Here is a 14,382-nt window from a genome sequence, read left to right on the forward strand (position 1 = left end):
AGTCAAAGGTGTATCATAAAGAGAAATAGGGATGTTGGGATTTTGTGTGTATATGTGTGCATATATGAGGTGGAGAGGAGAGCGGAGAAGAAGAAAAGGAGAGAAAGGTTAATGCAGGGGAGGAACTGAGGGAAAGCAGAGTGAGCTTAAGGGAATTAATGTTGATTATTTGAGGTAGAAATGGAATAGCCAAGTAGAAATGGCAAAATGTCGTTTGAGACAGGAGACTGGATTTGAGGACTGATTTAGGGTTAGCGATATGGAGATAAGAATATTCCTTATAGAGGTTATTTTTGAAGTTCTAGAAGCAGATAAAATTATTGGAGGAGACAAAACTAGAAAAAAAGAGTATAGAGCTACAGATAGAGGGTTGAGAGATGGGGGTAAAGATTAGAGGCACCCAAGGAGCTTCAGAAGTATCCCAAGGGTTAGGATATTAGAAGACAAATGATGATGATTTCAAGATGTTCTTCAATAATACCAAACACCAGAATACTAAGGAGAAGTTATAAGACTGAAAATCACACCTAGGTTGGCCATCAAGAGTACACTTTCAGTCTAGCGATAGAGAAAAGGGAATGTAGATCACTTAAAATGAGACTAAATGGTAAGGAAAAGGAGACTTTGGGTGTAGATATTGCAGAAAACGGGTTCTGAAAAGAAGAAAAGGAATTGGATGAAATTAGCATAATATCAGGTTCTGTTCTCTGTTCTCTGATTCAATTACTCTGGACTATTTTGTGGCCATCCTTTGATTCTTCAGGATAACAGCTTTCTTTTCACTGATTTAAATAATGATTCTGGAGGTAAATTTTCAAACTTTCCTTCATTCAAGAAATTTTATAATACTGTATGTATTGTACAATTGTATAATAATACCTGTATTAATTGTATATGACTGTACATTAAATGCTTATGTTTTTTATTGTCTGCAATGATAGCTTCATTTGGAGCTTTATTTCCTTCTTATGGTTACATGATAATTGGAGTATATTTTCATTCTTTTCTCTTGATGCCTAAAAACAACAATAACAGTAACAACAAAACCAGAAAACACACTCTAGGTTTTTTTCTTGGCATGAAGCCCTTACCATTTTGAGCACTTAAAAAAAATGAGCAAGATTGACTCTATTCTAGAACCATCATATTTTGAAGTTCTAGATTTTTATGATTTATTTTAAAATTTGTTGTAGAAAAAGTGTTTTCTTTAGTGTCACAATGAAGTAAATAGAAATCAGGTAATTAACCTATCTCTTCATGCATACCTTTAATTTCAATTTGAATTCCTGATAGAAATGATGAAAGGCAATTAGCTAAGTCTTTGTTAAAAGGAGATATATTAGCTTTTATTTTACTGCATTGAGATTTTGTTCTTTACATGTGAATCTATTAATGGTATTGTCAAAATGCTCAGTCTTTAAGCTCTGTTTTTTTTAAAAAAAGGAGGATTCTGTTTGATATCATGTTAGATATTATTTCCAAAAAGAAATTCAGTAATTATCTTTAGTTCTTTTAACCTATGGGTAGATGTCTCTAAAACTACCTATGCTCATTATCATACTTCTATTTCTAAAACTTTTGGTTCACAAGGGACAGATCTAATCTTACTAACTTCACATTGTTATTACTATTTATTTGACTTTAACATTTATAGCAACATCTAACCTTCTAAAATAATTTAGAAATACCCCCACTTTCTTTATGTCAGTGATTTCCCAGGCAATGGACATGTGAAATTGAAATTTCAAAGTGTATTTAAGCAATTTTTAAAGATTCTTAAAGATCTCCTTTCCTGTTACGCATTTACATTTATCATTCTCATGTATATTTGTATGATTTTGTTATAAGGTTGACTCATATAAAATTGCCATTTTTTACATTAAAAATGACCAAATATTGGCTATTTCAGATAGTTAAACCTAATATATAGGTAAGTATCCTTAAATAACATAATATATGCTATTATCTTCATGTTAAAATGTACAGAATGGCTTCTTAGTGTATTTTCAACTTGGTGCTTGCACAAAAATGGGGAATTATTTGAGATCTGGTTCATTCCTTGTAGTTGTGTTATTCATATCCCATTATATGAACAACAGCATTTATTTGTTCCCAAGTTGAGAATTAGTTTTATCTCATTTTATAATTTATAAAATTCTATAATTTTAAATTTCTCCTGGGACACATTCATCTTTCTTCCCTTCTATTCTGTAAAATGTATATTATTCTTGCTTAATTGCCCTAGCTGGTATGCCCAGAACACTGTTGAATAGAAGGGGCAAGAGTGGACATTAGTGTCTTGTTCCTGATTGCAGGGGGAAAACATTTAGTTTCTCACCACAAAGTGTAATGCTAACTGTAGGTTTTTATAAATGTTCTTTATCCAATGAGGAATGCCGGAGTCCAGCAGGTCCAGGGGCTCCCGAAGGATGAACAGCAGCAGCGAAAAAGTGAAAATAAAATAAAACAAAAATAAAATGGACACAGACAACAGCAGTGTGTTAGACTGGCCGCTTTATTGTAGCAAGCATGGCATTATATTTGTTAGCAAATTCCTGGTAGCGTGCGTTATCTATGTTTCTCGGCATTACCTAATTCTAAAAATGTTCCTTTGTGTGATCACCCATAAAGGAACAACATAGTTATTTTCTAGTAACATTCCCTCCTACCCTTTCAAGGTCATCTAGCTCTCAACACCTCAAGTGGAATGTTTTACAAGGACATGACTTCTTAATTGTTCCTTTGTGCCATCTGTGGTACAAGGGACAAGAGTATTCGCTTTGGTCTGGGGTGCCGGGAGGGAGCCAAGAGGGCCCTGGGAGCCCACGCCTTATGTGCTCCCAGAGAGACAATGTATACCTAGGAACTAATGAACCATTCTGTACCTTAACCCACCAGGTCCAGTTACCATCTGGAATGCCTCCTGGGGGCCAAGTGGGCCTAGGGGTTGGAGTAACTTGTACCCATAGATACATTCCTTTGTTGCTGGAGTGGGGATTTCGAACCCATTTGTCCCCCTCCTTGGCTGGGAGATATATGGGGCTATCCTCCCTTTAGGTAGAGGAGTGTTTATAGGGGGCGGCAAGGGCTGGATGTAGGGCCGTGTAATTTCCTGCAGACTCTTATTTCTTTCCCCAGTGGTTCTTTTCCCTGGGGGCCCGTCGTGGGCAATTCCCGAACTGGCAATTCCCCAGGTACTTTCATTGGTAGGGGGGCTGCCCTGACCAACGCCAAGGCCAAATTACATAAAAGCAGGAGTACAAGAAGCTTCACTGTCGGTGGGCCACCACGCCGTCCCGATCCGTCCACCGCCCGGGCCCTGCCATCAGGCTGGTTGGATAGCTCGGCTTCCAGCAGAGGAACTTCCCTTCTTTCATAGCTTGTTTTTATAATGAAATAGTGTTGGAATTTGGCAAGTGCCTTTCCTGAATCTATGAAGAGGATCATTTGTTTTTTATCCTTTATTCCATCAATATTATGCATTATTCAGTATTCACATATTGGACCAGCCTTGTATCTCTGGGATAAATCTCAGTTGCTTATGGTATATAATCTTTTTATTTATGGTGTTTGATTTAGTTTACTAGTGTTCTGTTGAAGATTTTACCTCTATATTCATAAAACATATTAATCTGTAACTTTCTTATGATGTCTTTATTGGTTTTGGTATCAGAATGAGATGATTCTATGAATCTATGAATTCTGATTCAGTCTATGAATGAGTTGAGAAGTGTTTCTTCCTCTTCTATTTCTTTTGGAAGAACTTGTGAGGGATTGGAGTTATTCCTTGTTTAAATGTTTAGAAGAATCCACCAGTTGAAGGCATGTGGTCCTGGATTTTCTTTGTGTGTAGTTGTTTTTATTACTAATTTATTCTCTTTGCTTATTAAAACTACTCAGAATGCCTATTTCTTCTTGAGTCAGTTTCAGTAGTTTGTACCTTTTGTGGAATTTGTTCATCTTATCAAGATTATCTAATCGTTAGTAAGTCTACAGAATTATCTTACAATCTTTCATGTCTGTAAGATCATTTGTAATGTTCCTTCTTTCATTCCTGATTTGACTTTTCTGTCCTTTGTTTTCTTTGTCAGTCAAGCTAAATGTTTGTCAGATTTGTTAATCATTTCAAAGGATAAACTTCTGTTGTTTTTCCCTATTGTTTTTCTATTTTCTATTTCATTTATGTCTACTCTAATCTTTATAACTTGCTTCTTTCTGCTTGCCTTGGGTGAAGCTTACTCTTTTTTTTCCCTCTAATTTCTTAAGGTAGAATATTAGGTCATTGATTTCATTACTTTATTCTTTAATATAGATATTTATAGCTGTATTTCTCTTTAAGCAACACTTTACCTGAAACTCATGAAGTGTGTTTTGTTGTGTGTTTGTTTTCATTTGTCTTAAAGGACCTTCTAGGTATTTTGGGGATTTTTCCCTTGGTTATTGGGAATGTGTTTGGCTACAGTTTATGTAGTATGTCTTTCTTCTGTCTTTTAGCTTTGAATCTATTTGTTTCTTTGAGTTTGTCTTTCCTAGGAAGCATCTAGTTGGATTCTGTTTTTTGCCCCCATTCTTCCCACATCTCCTTTTCTGGGAGGTATTTACCCTATTTCCATTTAATGTAATTATTGATAAGGTAGTTGAAATGTCACTTTGCTATTTGTTTTCTATATGTCTTTTTTGTTCCTCTATTTCTCCATTAATATCTTCTTTTGTGTTAATATGTTTTAGTATACCATTTTAACCTCCTCGTCATTTTTTTTTACTATTTGTTATTTTGTTAGTAGTTTCCCAGGATATTAAAATTAACATAATCTAGTTTTCATTAATACCAACTTCTTTTTTTTTAAGTTTACATATTTTGAGAGAGAAAGACAGCATGAGCAGAGGTGGAGCAGAGAGTGTGGTAGAATGAATTCTAAGGGGCTTGAACTCACAAACTGTGAGATCATGATTTGAGCAAGATTGAGAATAAGACTCTTAACTTACTGAGCCACCCAGGCACCCCAATACCAAATTAATTTCAATAGTATACAAAAACTTTGTATCTATTTAGTTTTTTTTCCCTCCCCCTTGTTATTGTCATTCAAATCATGGTATTAGATGTCCGTCAACACAGAATTATAATTATTGTATTATGCAGTTGTTTTTTTAAATCAGGAGACAAAGTATTATAAATAAAAATGCATTTATATTATCTTATATATTTATATTTGTAGTTACTTTACAGGGGCTCTTTATTTCTTCAGGTACATTAGTGTTATTGTTTAGTGTCCTTTTATTTCAACATAAAAGTTTACTTTAGTAATTTATATGAAGCATGTCTACTAGTCACAATTCTCTCCAATTTTGTTTATCTGGGAATGTTTTAATCTGTCCTTTATTTTTGAAGAATAGTTTTACTGGAGAGAATATTTGGTTGGCAATATTTTTTCTTTCAGTGCCCTAAATATGTCATCCCGCTGCCTTCTGGCCTCCATGGTTTCTGATTAAAATTATGTTGTTAATCTTATTGAACATACTTTGTATCAGATGGGTCATTTCTCTCTTGCTGCTTTCATGATTTTCTCTTTGTTTTCCAACAGTCTGATAATAATATCTCTAGGTGTAGATCTTTTTGAATTTATCCTTCTTTGAGTTCATTGAGCTTCTTGGATGTGTAGGTAATGGTATTCATCAAATCTAAAAAAGTTTTAGTAATTTTTTAAAAATATTTTTTCTGCTCTTTTTTCTATATCTTTTCTTGGGATTCCTATTATACTTATGTTGGTACACTTGATGGTGTCTCAGTTTTCTGAGGCTCTGTTTATTTTTCTGCATTACTTGTTCCTTCTTCCTCAGACTGAATAACCTAATTTGACCTATCTTCATGTTCATCAATTCCTTCTTCTGCCATTTGTGTCTAATATTGAACTCCTCTAGTGAATTTTTATTTTCACAATTTGTCTCCTTACTCATATTCTCTATTTGCTGAGGCACCATTTTCATCCTTTCTTTAGTTTTTTGAGCAACTATTTAAAATAGTTGATTTAAAGTCTTTGTCTGCTAAGTTTAATGTATGGACTTACAATTGACCAAGTTTCTATGACTGCTTTTCCTTCCACTCTGTATCAACCTGTTAACCATAGTTTCTTTTGTTGTTGTTTTTGCATGTGTCACTTTTTTTGTTAAAAACTGGATGTTTAAATAATATAGCAAGTCTGGAAATCATTCTTCCCTTTCTCATGTTTTTTTATGCTTCTGTTTATTGCTGCTTTCTTGTTTAGTGACTGACCTGATTTACATACAGTCTATATTATTGTCACATGTGGGCACTGATTTCTGTGTTGAATTAACTTAGCGCTCAGCTAAATGTTTGAAGAGAGAATTTCTTAAATTCCTAGAATGAATAAGTTTTTCAGTCTTTGCTTAAAGCTCTGTATTTGTGTTAAAGTGTGCCTCTAATGTTTAAACACATAAGCTGTCTTCTTTAGTCACCACTACCTGCTTGTGCAGAGCCAGAATGTCAAGCAGAGGTGAGAACTTAGGTTCTTCTCAGGTTTCTCTTGAGCATGCACATAGGCTTTATATGTGCATGGAATTCTAGATTTCCAGTAATATTTCAGAGCTTTGCAAAACTCCCTATGGACATTTATGCTTCAGCTTTTCTATTTAACTTTTTTGCTTTGTTTGTTGTTTACCCAACTATTATCTCTACCTCAGGCAACTGCGATGGTAAGCAGTTGCTACTGATTATTTCCAACAAACATCCATAGAGAAATGACTGTTTCCACTGGGCAAGCTCTGAGTCTGTTCAAGTCTTGCTCATGGGTTTTCTAAGGTATTGTCAGACAGACTAAATTTTCTGAGGTTGGAGCTTTGTAAGAACTCCAATTTCATTCTGATTTCTCCAGTGGCTGCTAGGCTGCTGTTTCTCACTGTTATCGTGGATATTTATTTTCAAGGTTACCACTGAGTGGCAGAGAGGAGGATGGGAACAGAGAAAGTTAAAATGCCAACCCCCCCCCCCCAAAAAAAAAAACATGCTATTCTTACTGATGTTCAGAGATTAAAAATAAAACCTCCCTGGATTGTGGCAGAGTTTTGGTTAATTTACAGAGTCCCGGAGAACTTGTTTTGACACTCTTTGCTAGAGTTTTCATTGCTTTTATGGAAGAGAGAATTTTCAGTTGTTCTTTCTCTGCCATTCATAATGACATCCTGTAATTTCTCTCATCATGGTTTTGCATTTTTCTCCCTACAGACACTGTCATGTTATGTTAGATTTATAATTAGTGTTTCATGTTTTGTGGCTAATACAAATCATACTTAAAAAATTTATTTTCAGTGTTTCATCACTAGTATATAAGAATTGAATTGACTTTTATATATTTAACTTGTATCATATAGAATTGCTAAGTTCACTTTTTCTAGTAGCTTTTATGTAGATTCACTGGAATTCTTTAAGTAGACACTCCTGTTATCCACAAATAGGGGCAGTTTTATTTCTTCCTTTCCAGTGGCTGTGACATTTATTAATTTAGGTTTTTTGAAAACCTATTTTTACCCTGATTTATATATTAGATTACTTACACTGTTCCCATTTATCTAATTTTGCTATGCCACCTGTTATAATGTGGATATACTGCCTTTTCCCAGTCATTATCTGTTTTCTGAGTAGACAATTATGAGATCTTTCCGGTATGAGTCTGTCTGTTTCCCTGACCCATTTATATTATTTAGACATATTTTGGCCATATGAATATTTTTTCAAAGAAGAATCTTTTTATAGACTATTTATTCCAATGAATATCTACTGTTAAGGAATTGGCAACTAGGAAAGGAAGGAGTAAAATCCATCTTAATCCTCAAAATATTTTAAGATATTTCCCACTGAAACCAAAATCATAATTCTCTTATTTAGTATGGATGATTCACATTAACTATAGGTATTTAGAGAATTTTTTCTCACTTCTTGCTTTGGATATTTTTTTCAAATATGAATTCTTCAGTAGAGGATGTGATTTTTCTATGTTCAGACTCCAAAATTTACAACTAAAATGGTTTTTAAAGGTCATAAAACACAGCCCCTTTATTTTATAGATGATAAAATATATTTTATTATTCCTCTGCAGCAGAGCTTCCCTTTAACTATTATTAAAATATAGGAAGTTAATTCTAATTTATCAGTATTGAAATGTATACCTCCACTTCTACACCCTGGTCTGACTACTATCATCTTTCACTTGGATTACTATAATAGCTTAACTGGTCTCACTACCTGTACCCTTGTCCTCTCCATTCTATTCTTAACACTTTTGAATAAACCTGAGATCATGTCAGTCCTCTCCTCTAAACCCTCCAGTGTCTTCCTATTTCATTCAGAATAAAAATCAAAGTCTTTACAGTAGGTTTGCAAGGCTTTTAATGACTTGAACCCCTTTCCCCCCAGCCAGTTACTTGTCTGACCTAATCTTCCAATAGCCTCCCCTCTATTATTCTGCTCCTGGATGCTGGCTCCTTGCAGTTCCTCTCACATGCCAAGCATACTGCCTTAGGGGTCTGTGCACTCATTGGCTCCTGTCTGGAATATTTTGCCCCTAGATATATGAATGATTCATTCCCTTTCTCCTGTCAATACCACATTCTCAATGAGGCCTCTCTTGAACATACCATCCAAATTAAAACTCCAGTCTATGCTTTCCAAGCTTCTCTAATTTCCCCAAATTTTCATAGCATTTATCATGTTCTAGTGTACTATGTAAATTACTCATGTATTATGCTCATCTAGCTGCTTAAATGCAAGCTCCATAAGATAAGTTTTTGGGGTTTTGTGCCTATCTTGTGAACTGATATATCCCTGGAACCTGTGAAAGTGCCTAACACATAATAGGCAATCAGTAAATACTTGTTGAATGAATGAATGCATAAAAGAGTACAGCCACCATGACAATTTAAAACCATGATTCTGGCTTTGACAAAATCAAAACATTCATTATTTTTGCTTTCAGTTAGATTAGGCCTTTGAAAATCACAAATGATTATCTCATATTTTTTATGGTCTGTATTTTCTGGGTTATTTGAGATAAAACATTCAACAGTGGGGCACTTTTAAATTCAGGATGTGGAACTACAGCAAGGGTTATAGCGGAGGCTAGGGAGATAAGGGTTGGCTGTGGTTTGAGTGTGAAGAGGTGAAGGTAAAGAAATAAACAGAAGGTAGATCCAGCTTCCTTCATTTAGGAAGACAATATTCATTACCTCTTACCTCAGAAAGACAATTAATACCATGAGTAGTTTTTTTCTGTTTGTCGTCACCACTCCCCTACAAAAACACACAAGCATACGATAAGTTAGCCATATTCATACCTGTTCCTCCCATCTTTCCTCCTATCTTCAAGAAAGGCATATCCTTCCTCTGCCATTCCCTACTTTGCTTAACTTTAGGTCTTAGATCCAGATCAATTTATCAAGTTTTCTGGATGGCCACTTCACCTATGAACAAATTATTGTATTTTCTTATTTCTTTCAATTACACATTTTAAAGCAAACTGTGTTGGAATTCTAAAAATTTGTGCAGACTTTTGTAGTATTTTCTTGTTTTGTCTTCATAACACCAATTTAATAAATAGTTTGCACTTGTTTCTGGACAGATAGGATAGAGCAACTCTCCTTACTGAAGAGTCACAGCAGGAGGCTGTGTAGTCCACCTTCTTCCTGTGGACCTCAGGTTGTGGGGTACGTGAAAGACCAAGACAGAGGGGTGGAGAGGGAAAGTCCATAAACATAGTTTTTTCTTAAAGTATATTGTTTGAAAATATTTATATTTATGAAATAATATTAATAGATAAAATATTCTTGATTACTTTCTTAAATGTCCTTTAAAATATAATATATATGTATATATATGTATATATGCATGTGCACACAAACATGTGCACACAAACATATATACACACACGTGCACATATACATTTACACAGACACATACTCATGCCAAATGTCACCCTCTTTGCTCATTCATCTTCTTCTGCTTCTGAGATCAATATCTCAGACTATTCGGTATGCTAATTCTACTCGACATCTTTTATTCATCAGATATATCCTTACCCTGCCCCAGTTTCTTCCATATCACCACCAAGGAGCTGCAACAAAGATAGATCAAATATTCTTTAAAACTCTTATCAAGACAAAAGGACAATAGCTTAAAAACAAACACACTGGGGCACCTGGGTGACTCAGTCGGTTGAGCATCCGATTCTTGATTTCAGCTCAGGTTATGATCCCAGGGTTGTGGGACCAAATCCTGCATCTGGCTCAACACTGGGCATGGAGCTTGCTTAAGATTCTCTCTCTGTCTCTGTCTGTCTCTCTCTCTCTCTCTTTCTCCCTTCCCTCTCTGCCCCTCCCCCAGTTGCACTCTCTCTATCTCTCAAGTAAACGAACTTTTGAGGAAATGGTCATTTGGTAAGTTGGCCATTGCCCTAAATTTAACTGCCCTAAAAAATAATTATTGAATTGGCACAATAAGGTAGATCACATCCCCTCTTCTGTTCCCATGATCCAGACTCTGGCTAGAATTATTCAATTTAATCAAATTTTCCTCATTATTAGAAGCATAATAACAAACCCGAGAGGTGGTAGGTTTGTTTGTTTTTTGTTTTTTGTTTTTTGTTTTTTTAGGTTTTTCTGTTCCCATTCTCTTGGGCTTACCTGTTATTAAATTCTAAATAAATATTTGCTAAATGAATTAATGAAGCAATGTGTGATTTAAGGTTGATATCTACCTACACCTTGAAAGTTCACCTAATTCAATGCAGAGTGGACTTTGAATCTGGCTTGTCTTAGAAGAATTCTCAGGAGGTAATGGAATTTTGAGACTGAGCTAGAATACCATTGATATATGTGAATAACTCAAAATTTATGAATAGGAGGTTTTCAATTTATCCTCATTTACTGGAGATTTTCTAGACTAGGCATTAATCTAAGTTTGGAGATGACCCAAAATGATACTCTGGAGCTTGGAGACAGAACAGGGGCAGGGGGGTGGGGTGGTGGTGATAGAACAGGTTGGGAGACTTCCTCTTGTCAATGCAAATGCTCTGGGAATTGCAGATGAAAGTAGATGACAATCAAATTTAGCACTGATAACATGATAGATTTATAGGTTTATAATCTAGAGAGAAATTTGATTTGGGGAGTTATGGAATGAATAAGTCACAGGGATGAGAAGTACAGCATAGGGAATAGAATCAATGGTATTGTAATACATTTTATGGTGACAGATGGGAGCTACACTTGTGGTGAGCATAATATAACATATAGAGTTGAATTATTGTGTTGTACCCCTGAAAATAATGTGACACTGTGTGTCAATTCTACTCCAATTAAAATAAATAAAAAAATATTTGGGGAGGCAGCTTCTGGAGAAAGACAACAAGTTGGGTCAGTAAACAGGCTGGGCAAAATATTCACTTTGGCTTAAATTTTGCAATGTCTATGGAAAACACTATGATTATTTTATTTTATTTTATTTTTATTCTATTTTAGAGAGACAGAATGAGTGGGAAAGAGGGGCAGAGGGAGAGAGAGAAAGAATCTTAAGCAGGCTTCATGCTTATCATGGAGTTTGACATGAGGCTCAATCCCATGACCCTGTAATCATGACCTGAGCCAAATCAAGAGTCGAACACTCAACTGATTGATTTATTTATTTGTCAGCCACTGCTTGGGAAACTGCAACTTCTTATATGATGTATATTATGTGTATTCTGCAGGATTAGAGCAGTTTGTTGGAAGAATGCAAGATTTTCAATTATACCAAGTGGCGCTTACAAACAGGTAAGTGAATGTGGTGTTGTAGAGTTCAACAGGTATAAGAATAATTCTCGAATTCAATTCAGTAAGAGTTGCAAAAGATTATGTTATTTTTCATCTTTATAGAATTTGGGAACTATCACCTAATTAATGTTTACACTGTTTGCTTTGACTTAGTCTATGGTTGTTATTCACTAGTGCTCCTCTGTTGGGTAATTTCTTATAGTATGAAATTGATCAAATTCTTTACAAAGGTGTGGTAGACTCTAAGTCTAAAGTTCTCTTTTGGCCAGCAAAAGAGTGGGACACAGGATGAAAAGCGAGAGATGGTTAATGTCTGGGAAAAGAGAAGAGCCCCGAATAAGGGTCTTAACCCCATTTTTATTAGGATCAGAAGACTTATAAACATGATGTTGGACGTGCACAAAGAGACAATGAATCTGTGAACTTTAACTTGGGGATGTGAGGGAAAAGAGGTCTTGAAGACATTCAGGGTTAGGGGTTTGGATTAATACAAAACAAAATCCTGGCTCTGAGTGGAAGGTTGTTTACAGAGGACATGAGGCACCACCTCTGTTTATCTTAGCTAGCCTAGGGGATGAGACAGGTAGGACACAAGACCTCAGAGTTAACAAGGCACCTTTCTTTTGTTAACCATCTCCACTCTGGGCAACTTCGCCCTGCAGGGCAGAGCAGCGCAGCAGTCTATAGCCCGGTTTACCTATTTACCTAACTTGGTCCTTCCTTCCTGTGAAAGCAGCTTTCTGCTATAGTACTAAATTGGGGGTGCTTCCACCCTGAATATCTAATCTTGTTTATTTCATATACCTATGTTCTATATTAGGGCCTTTGCTCCTCCCTATTCTGGGTGCCTTTGAACCTCCCTGCTTTATTTTGGGGCCCTGGCCCACCTTTATTCCGGGGGGCTAAGACCCCCTTCTCTATTCTTATTTGCCTAATCTTGTTTACCAAACTTGGGTGTGAGCATCCTATGGCTTTGTATTTCTTTATGCCTTGTTAACCCATTGGTGTAAGCCCAGGGGATCCCTAAGATTATTCCCCATACATAGGATTTCCTCTAAGGAAACTAGATTTTTGAACATGTTGTATTACAGAATTTGGGATACATTTGTTTAAATATTCTAGATGAAGTAGTTTTGGATACTTAAGAAACTGCTCTCTCTGCCTTTTAAAATTGCTTTGTTGAACTTATAAGTACTAAAGAATTTGGAACAATGAAAGTGATTATTTTGATCCCTGAGAAGGTCTCAAGAGGCTGAGCTATTAGACTTGGAGATAAGAAGAATGAGTAATTTGAAGTATTATTGTATATTTTTCTATTTCCAGTGAACAAAAATTATGTAGAGTTGGACTAGTGTTAATCAAGTATTCCCTCATCTTGAGAATAGGTAGCAAATCTTTCCTAGGATTCTTAAGACACATAAATTTTCATTCTGTTCAGAAAAGTTCAAGTGAAATTCTGCTTAGCTGCCCTCTAAAGTTTCTCTCTTATTATTAGATTATAATAATAATAATAGTATATTATTGCATGGATGAGTTGATGTTGTTTACTTCTATTAAGGACCAAAAAGAATCATGTGTATTAAAATTTCTTGAAGGCAGATGTAGATTAGTGTGGTGAATTTCCAAATGACAGAAGTAGCTCTTGTCAATTTGAGAAGTATTGTTCTTAAGGTGCTGCTATGATCAGCGCTATGTCCATTAGAAATATCAACATTCTTTACTAGTCTGTATAATCAAGGGCTACATGAATAAAGAGTGCTGTAACAGTGGAACACATTATTTGGGAGATTTTCTGCCACCAGTCTTGCTATCCTTTAAATCACCTTTATCTAAAATTCTGCCGAGTAGCGCTGCAATAATTTTGGCACTATTAAAGTTTTTACTGGGGGCAAAGATTTCACCAGATAGTCACTTTTGGTCCCATTCCAAACCTGGTATCAACTGGAAAATATCAATAAGATTAAAAGAAGAAGGTGTTATTTCCTGTGATTTGGTGAGTGGTTAAACTGCCTGACTCCATTGCCCTACTGGAATCTGAAGGAAGAAGCCTAGTTTCTCTAGTTAGACCTGAGTGACTGATCTTGGCCTACCTGAGATGTCTGGAAAGGTATTATAGGGAAGAGTGCCTATAAATAGAATGACTGATTCTGACCTAGAACAGGTGTATTGCCCTTAATGGAAAAATTAAATATATCTGCCTGGAATTGGCATTATTCTTTGACTATTGGCAGCTGCCAGGTGATCTGAAGCCACTGAAGCACTTTAGGATGCCAGAATCTGTACTGATGAGTCACAGAAAACCATTGAAAAATGGTCTTGGCCTCAGTTCCTTTACTTAAAACAGCAGCAGATAAATGACACCTATTTTCTTATTTCTTTCCTATGGATTAACTGGAGACCTTATCTATAACTCTCAGTATTTTCAATATATTATTGTTCAGTCTCAGGGGTAAGTCAGTTTAACAACCTACATGAATATTACCTTTCGTTTTTTTTTTTATCACAAATAGGTAGAGTAAAATATGATATTAAAAAAAATGTCTAGATAATCAGACAAGGGCTTAT

At 35.4% G+C, this 14,382-nt stretch overlaps 1 protein-coding gene across 1 annotated transcript in view; it reads left to right on the forward strand.

The window, feature by feature from the left end:
* USH2A (usherin) overlaps positions 1-14,382 on the forward strand; it is a 725,654-nt gene that overhangs the window by 69,860 nt on the left and 641,412 nt on the right. The window contains exon 4 of the mRNA XM_015077386.3: positions 11,754-11,817. Coding sequence (XP_014932872.3) covers positions 11,754-11,817 — 64 coding nt within the window. The remainder of the gene's footprint in view (positions 1-11,753; positions 11,818-14,382) is intronic.

Source organism: Acinonyx jubatus, chromosome E4 (assembly GCF_027475565.1).
Source record: "Acinonyx jubatus isolate Ajub_Pintada_27869175 chromosome E4, VMU_Ajub_asm_v1.0, whole genome shotgun sequence".
NCBI classification, from domain to species: Eukaryota; Metazoa; Chordata; class Mammalia; order Carnivora; family Felidae; genus Acinonyx; species Acinonyx jubatus.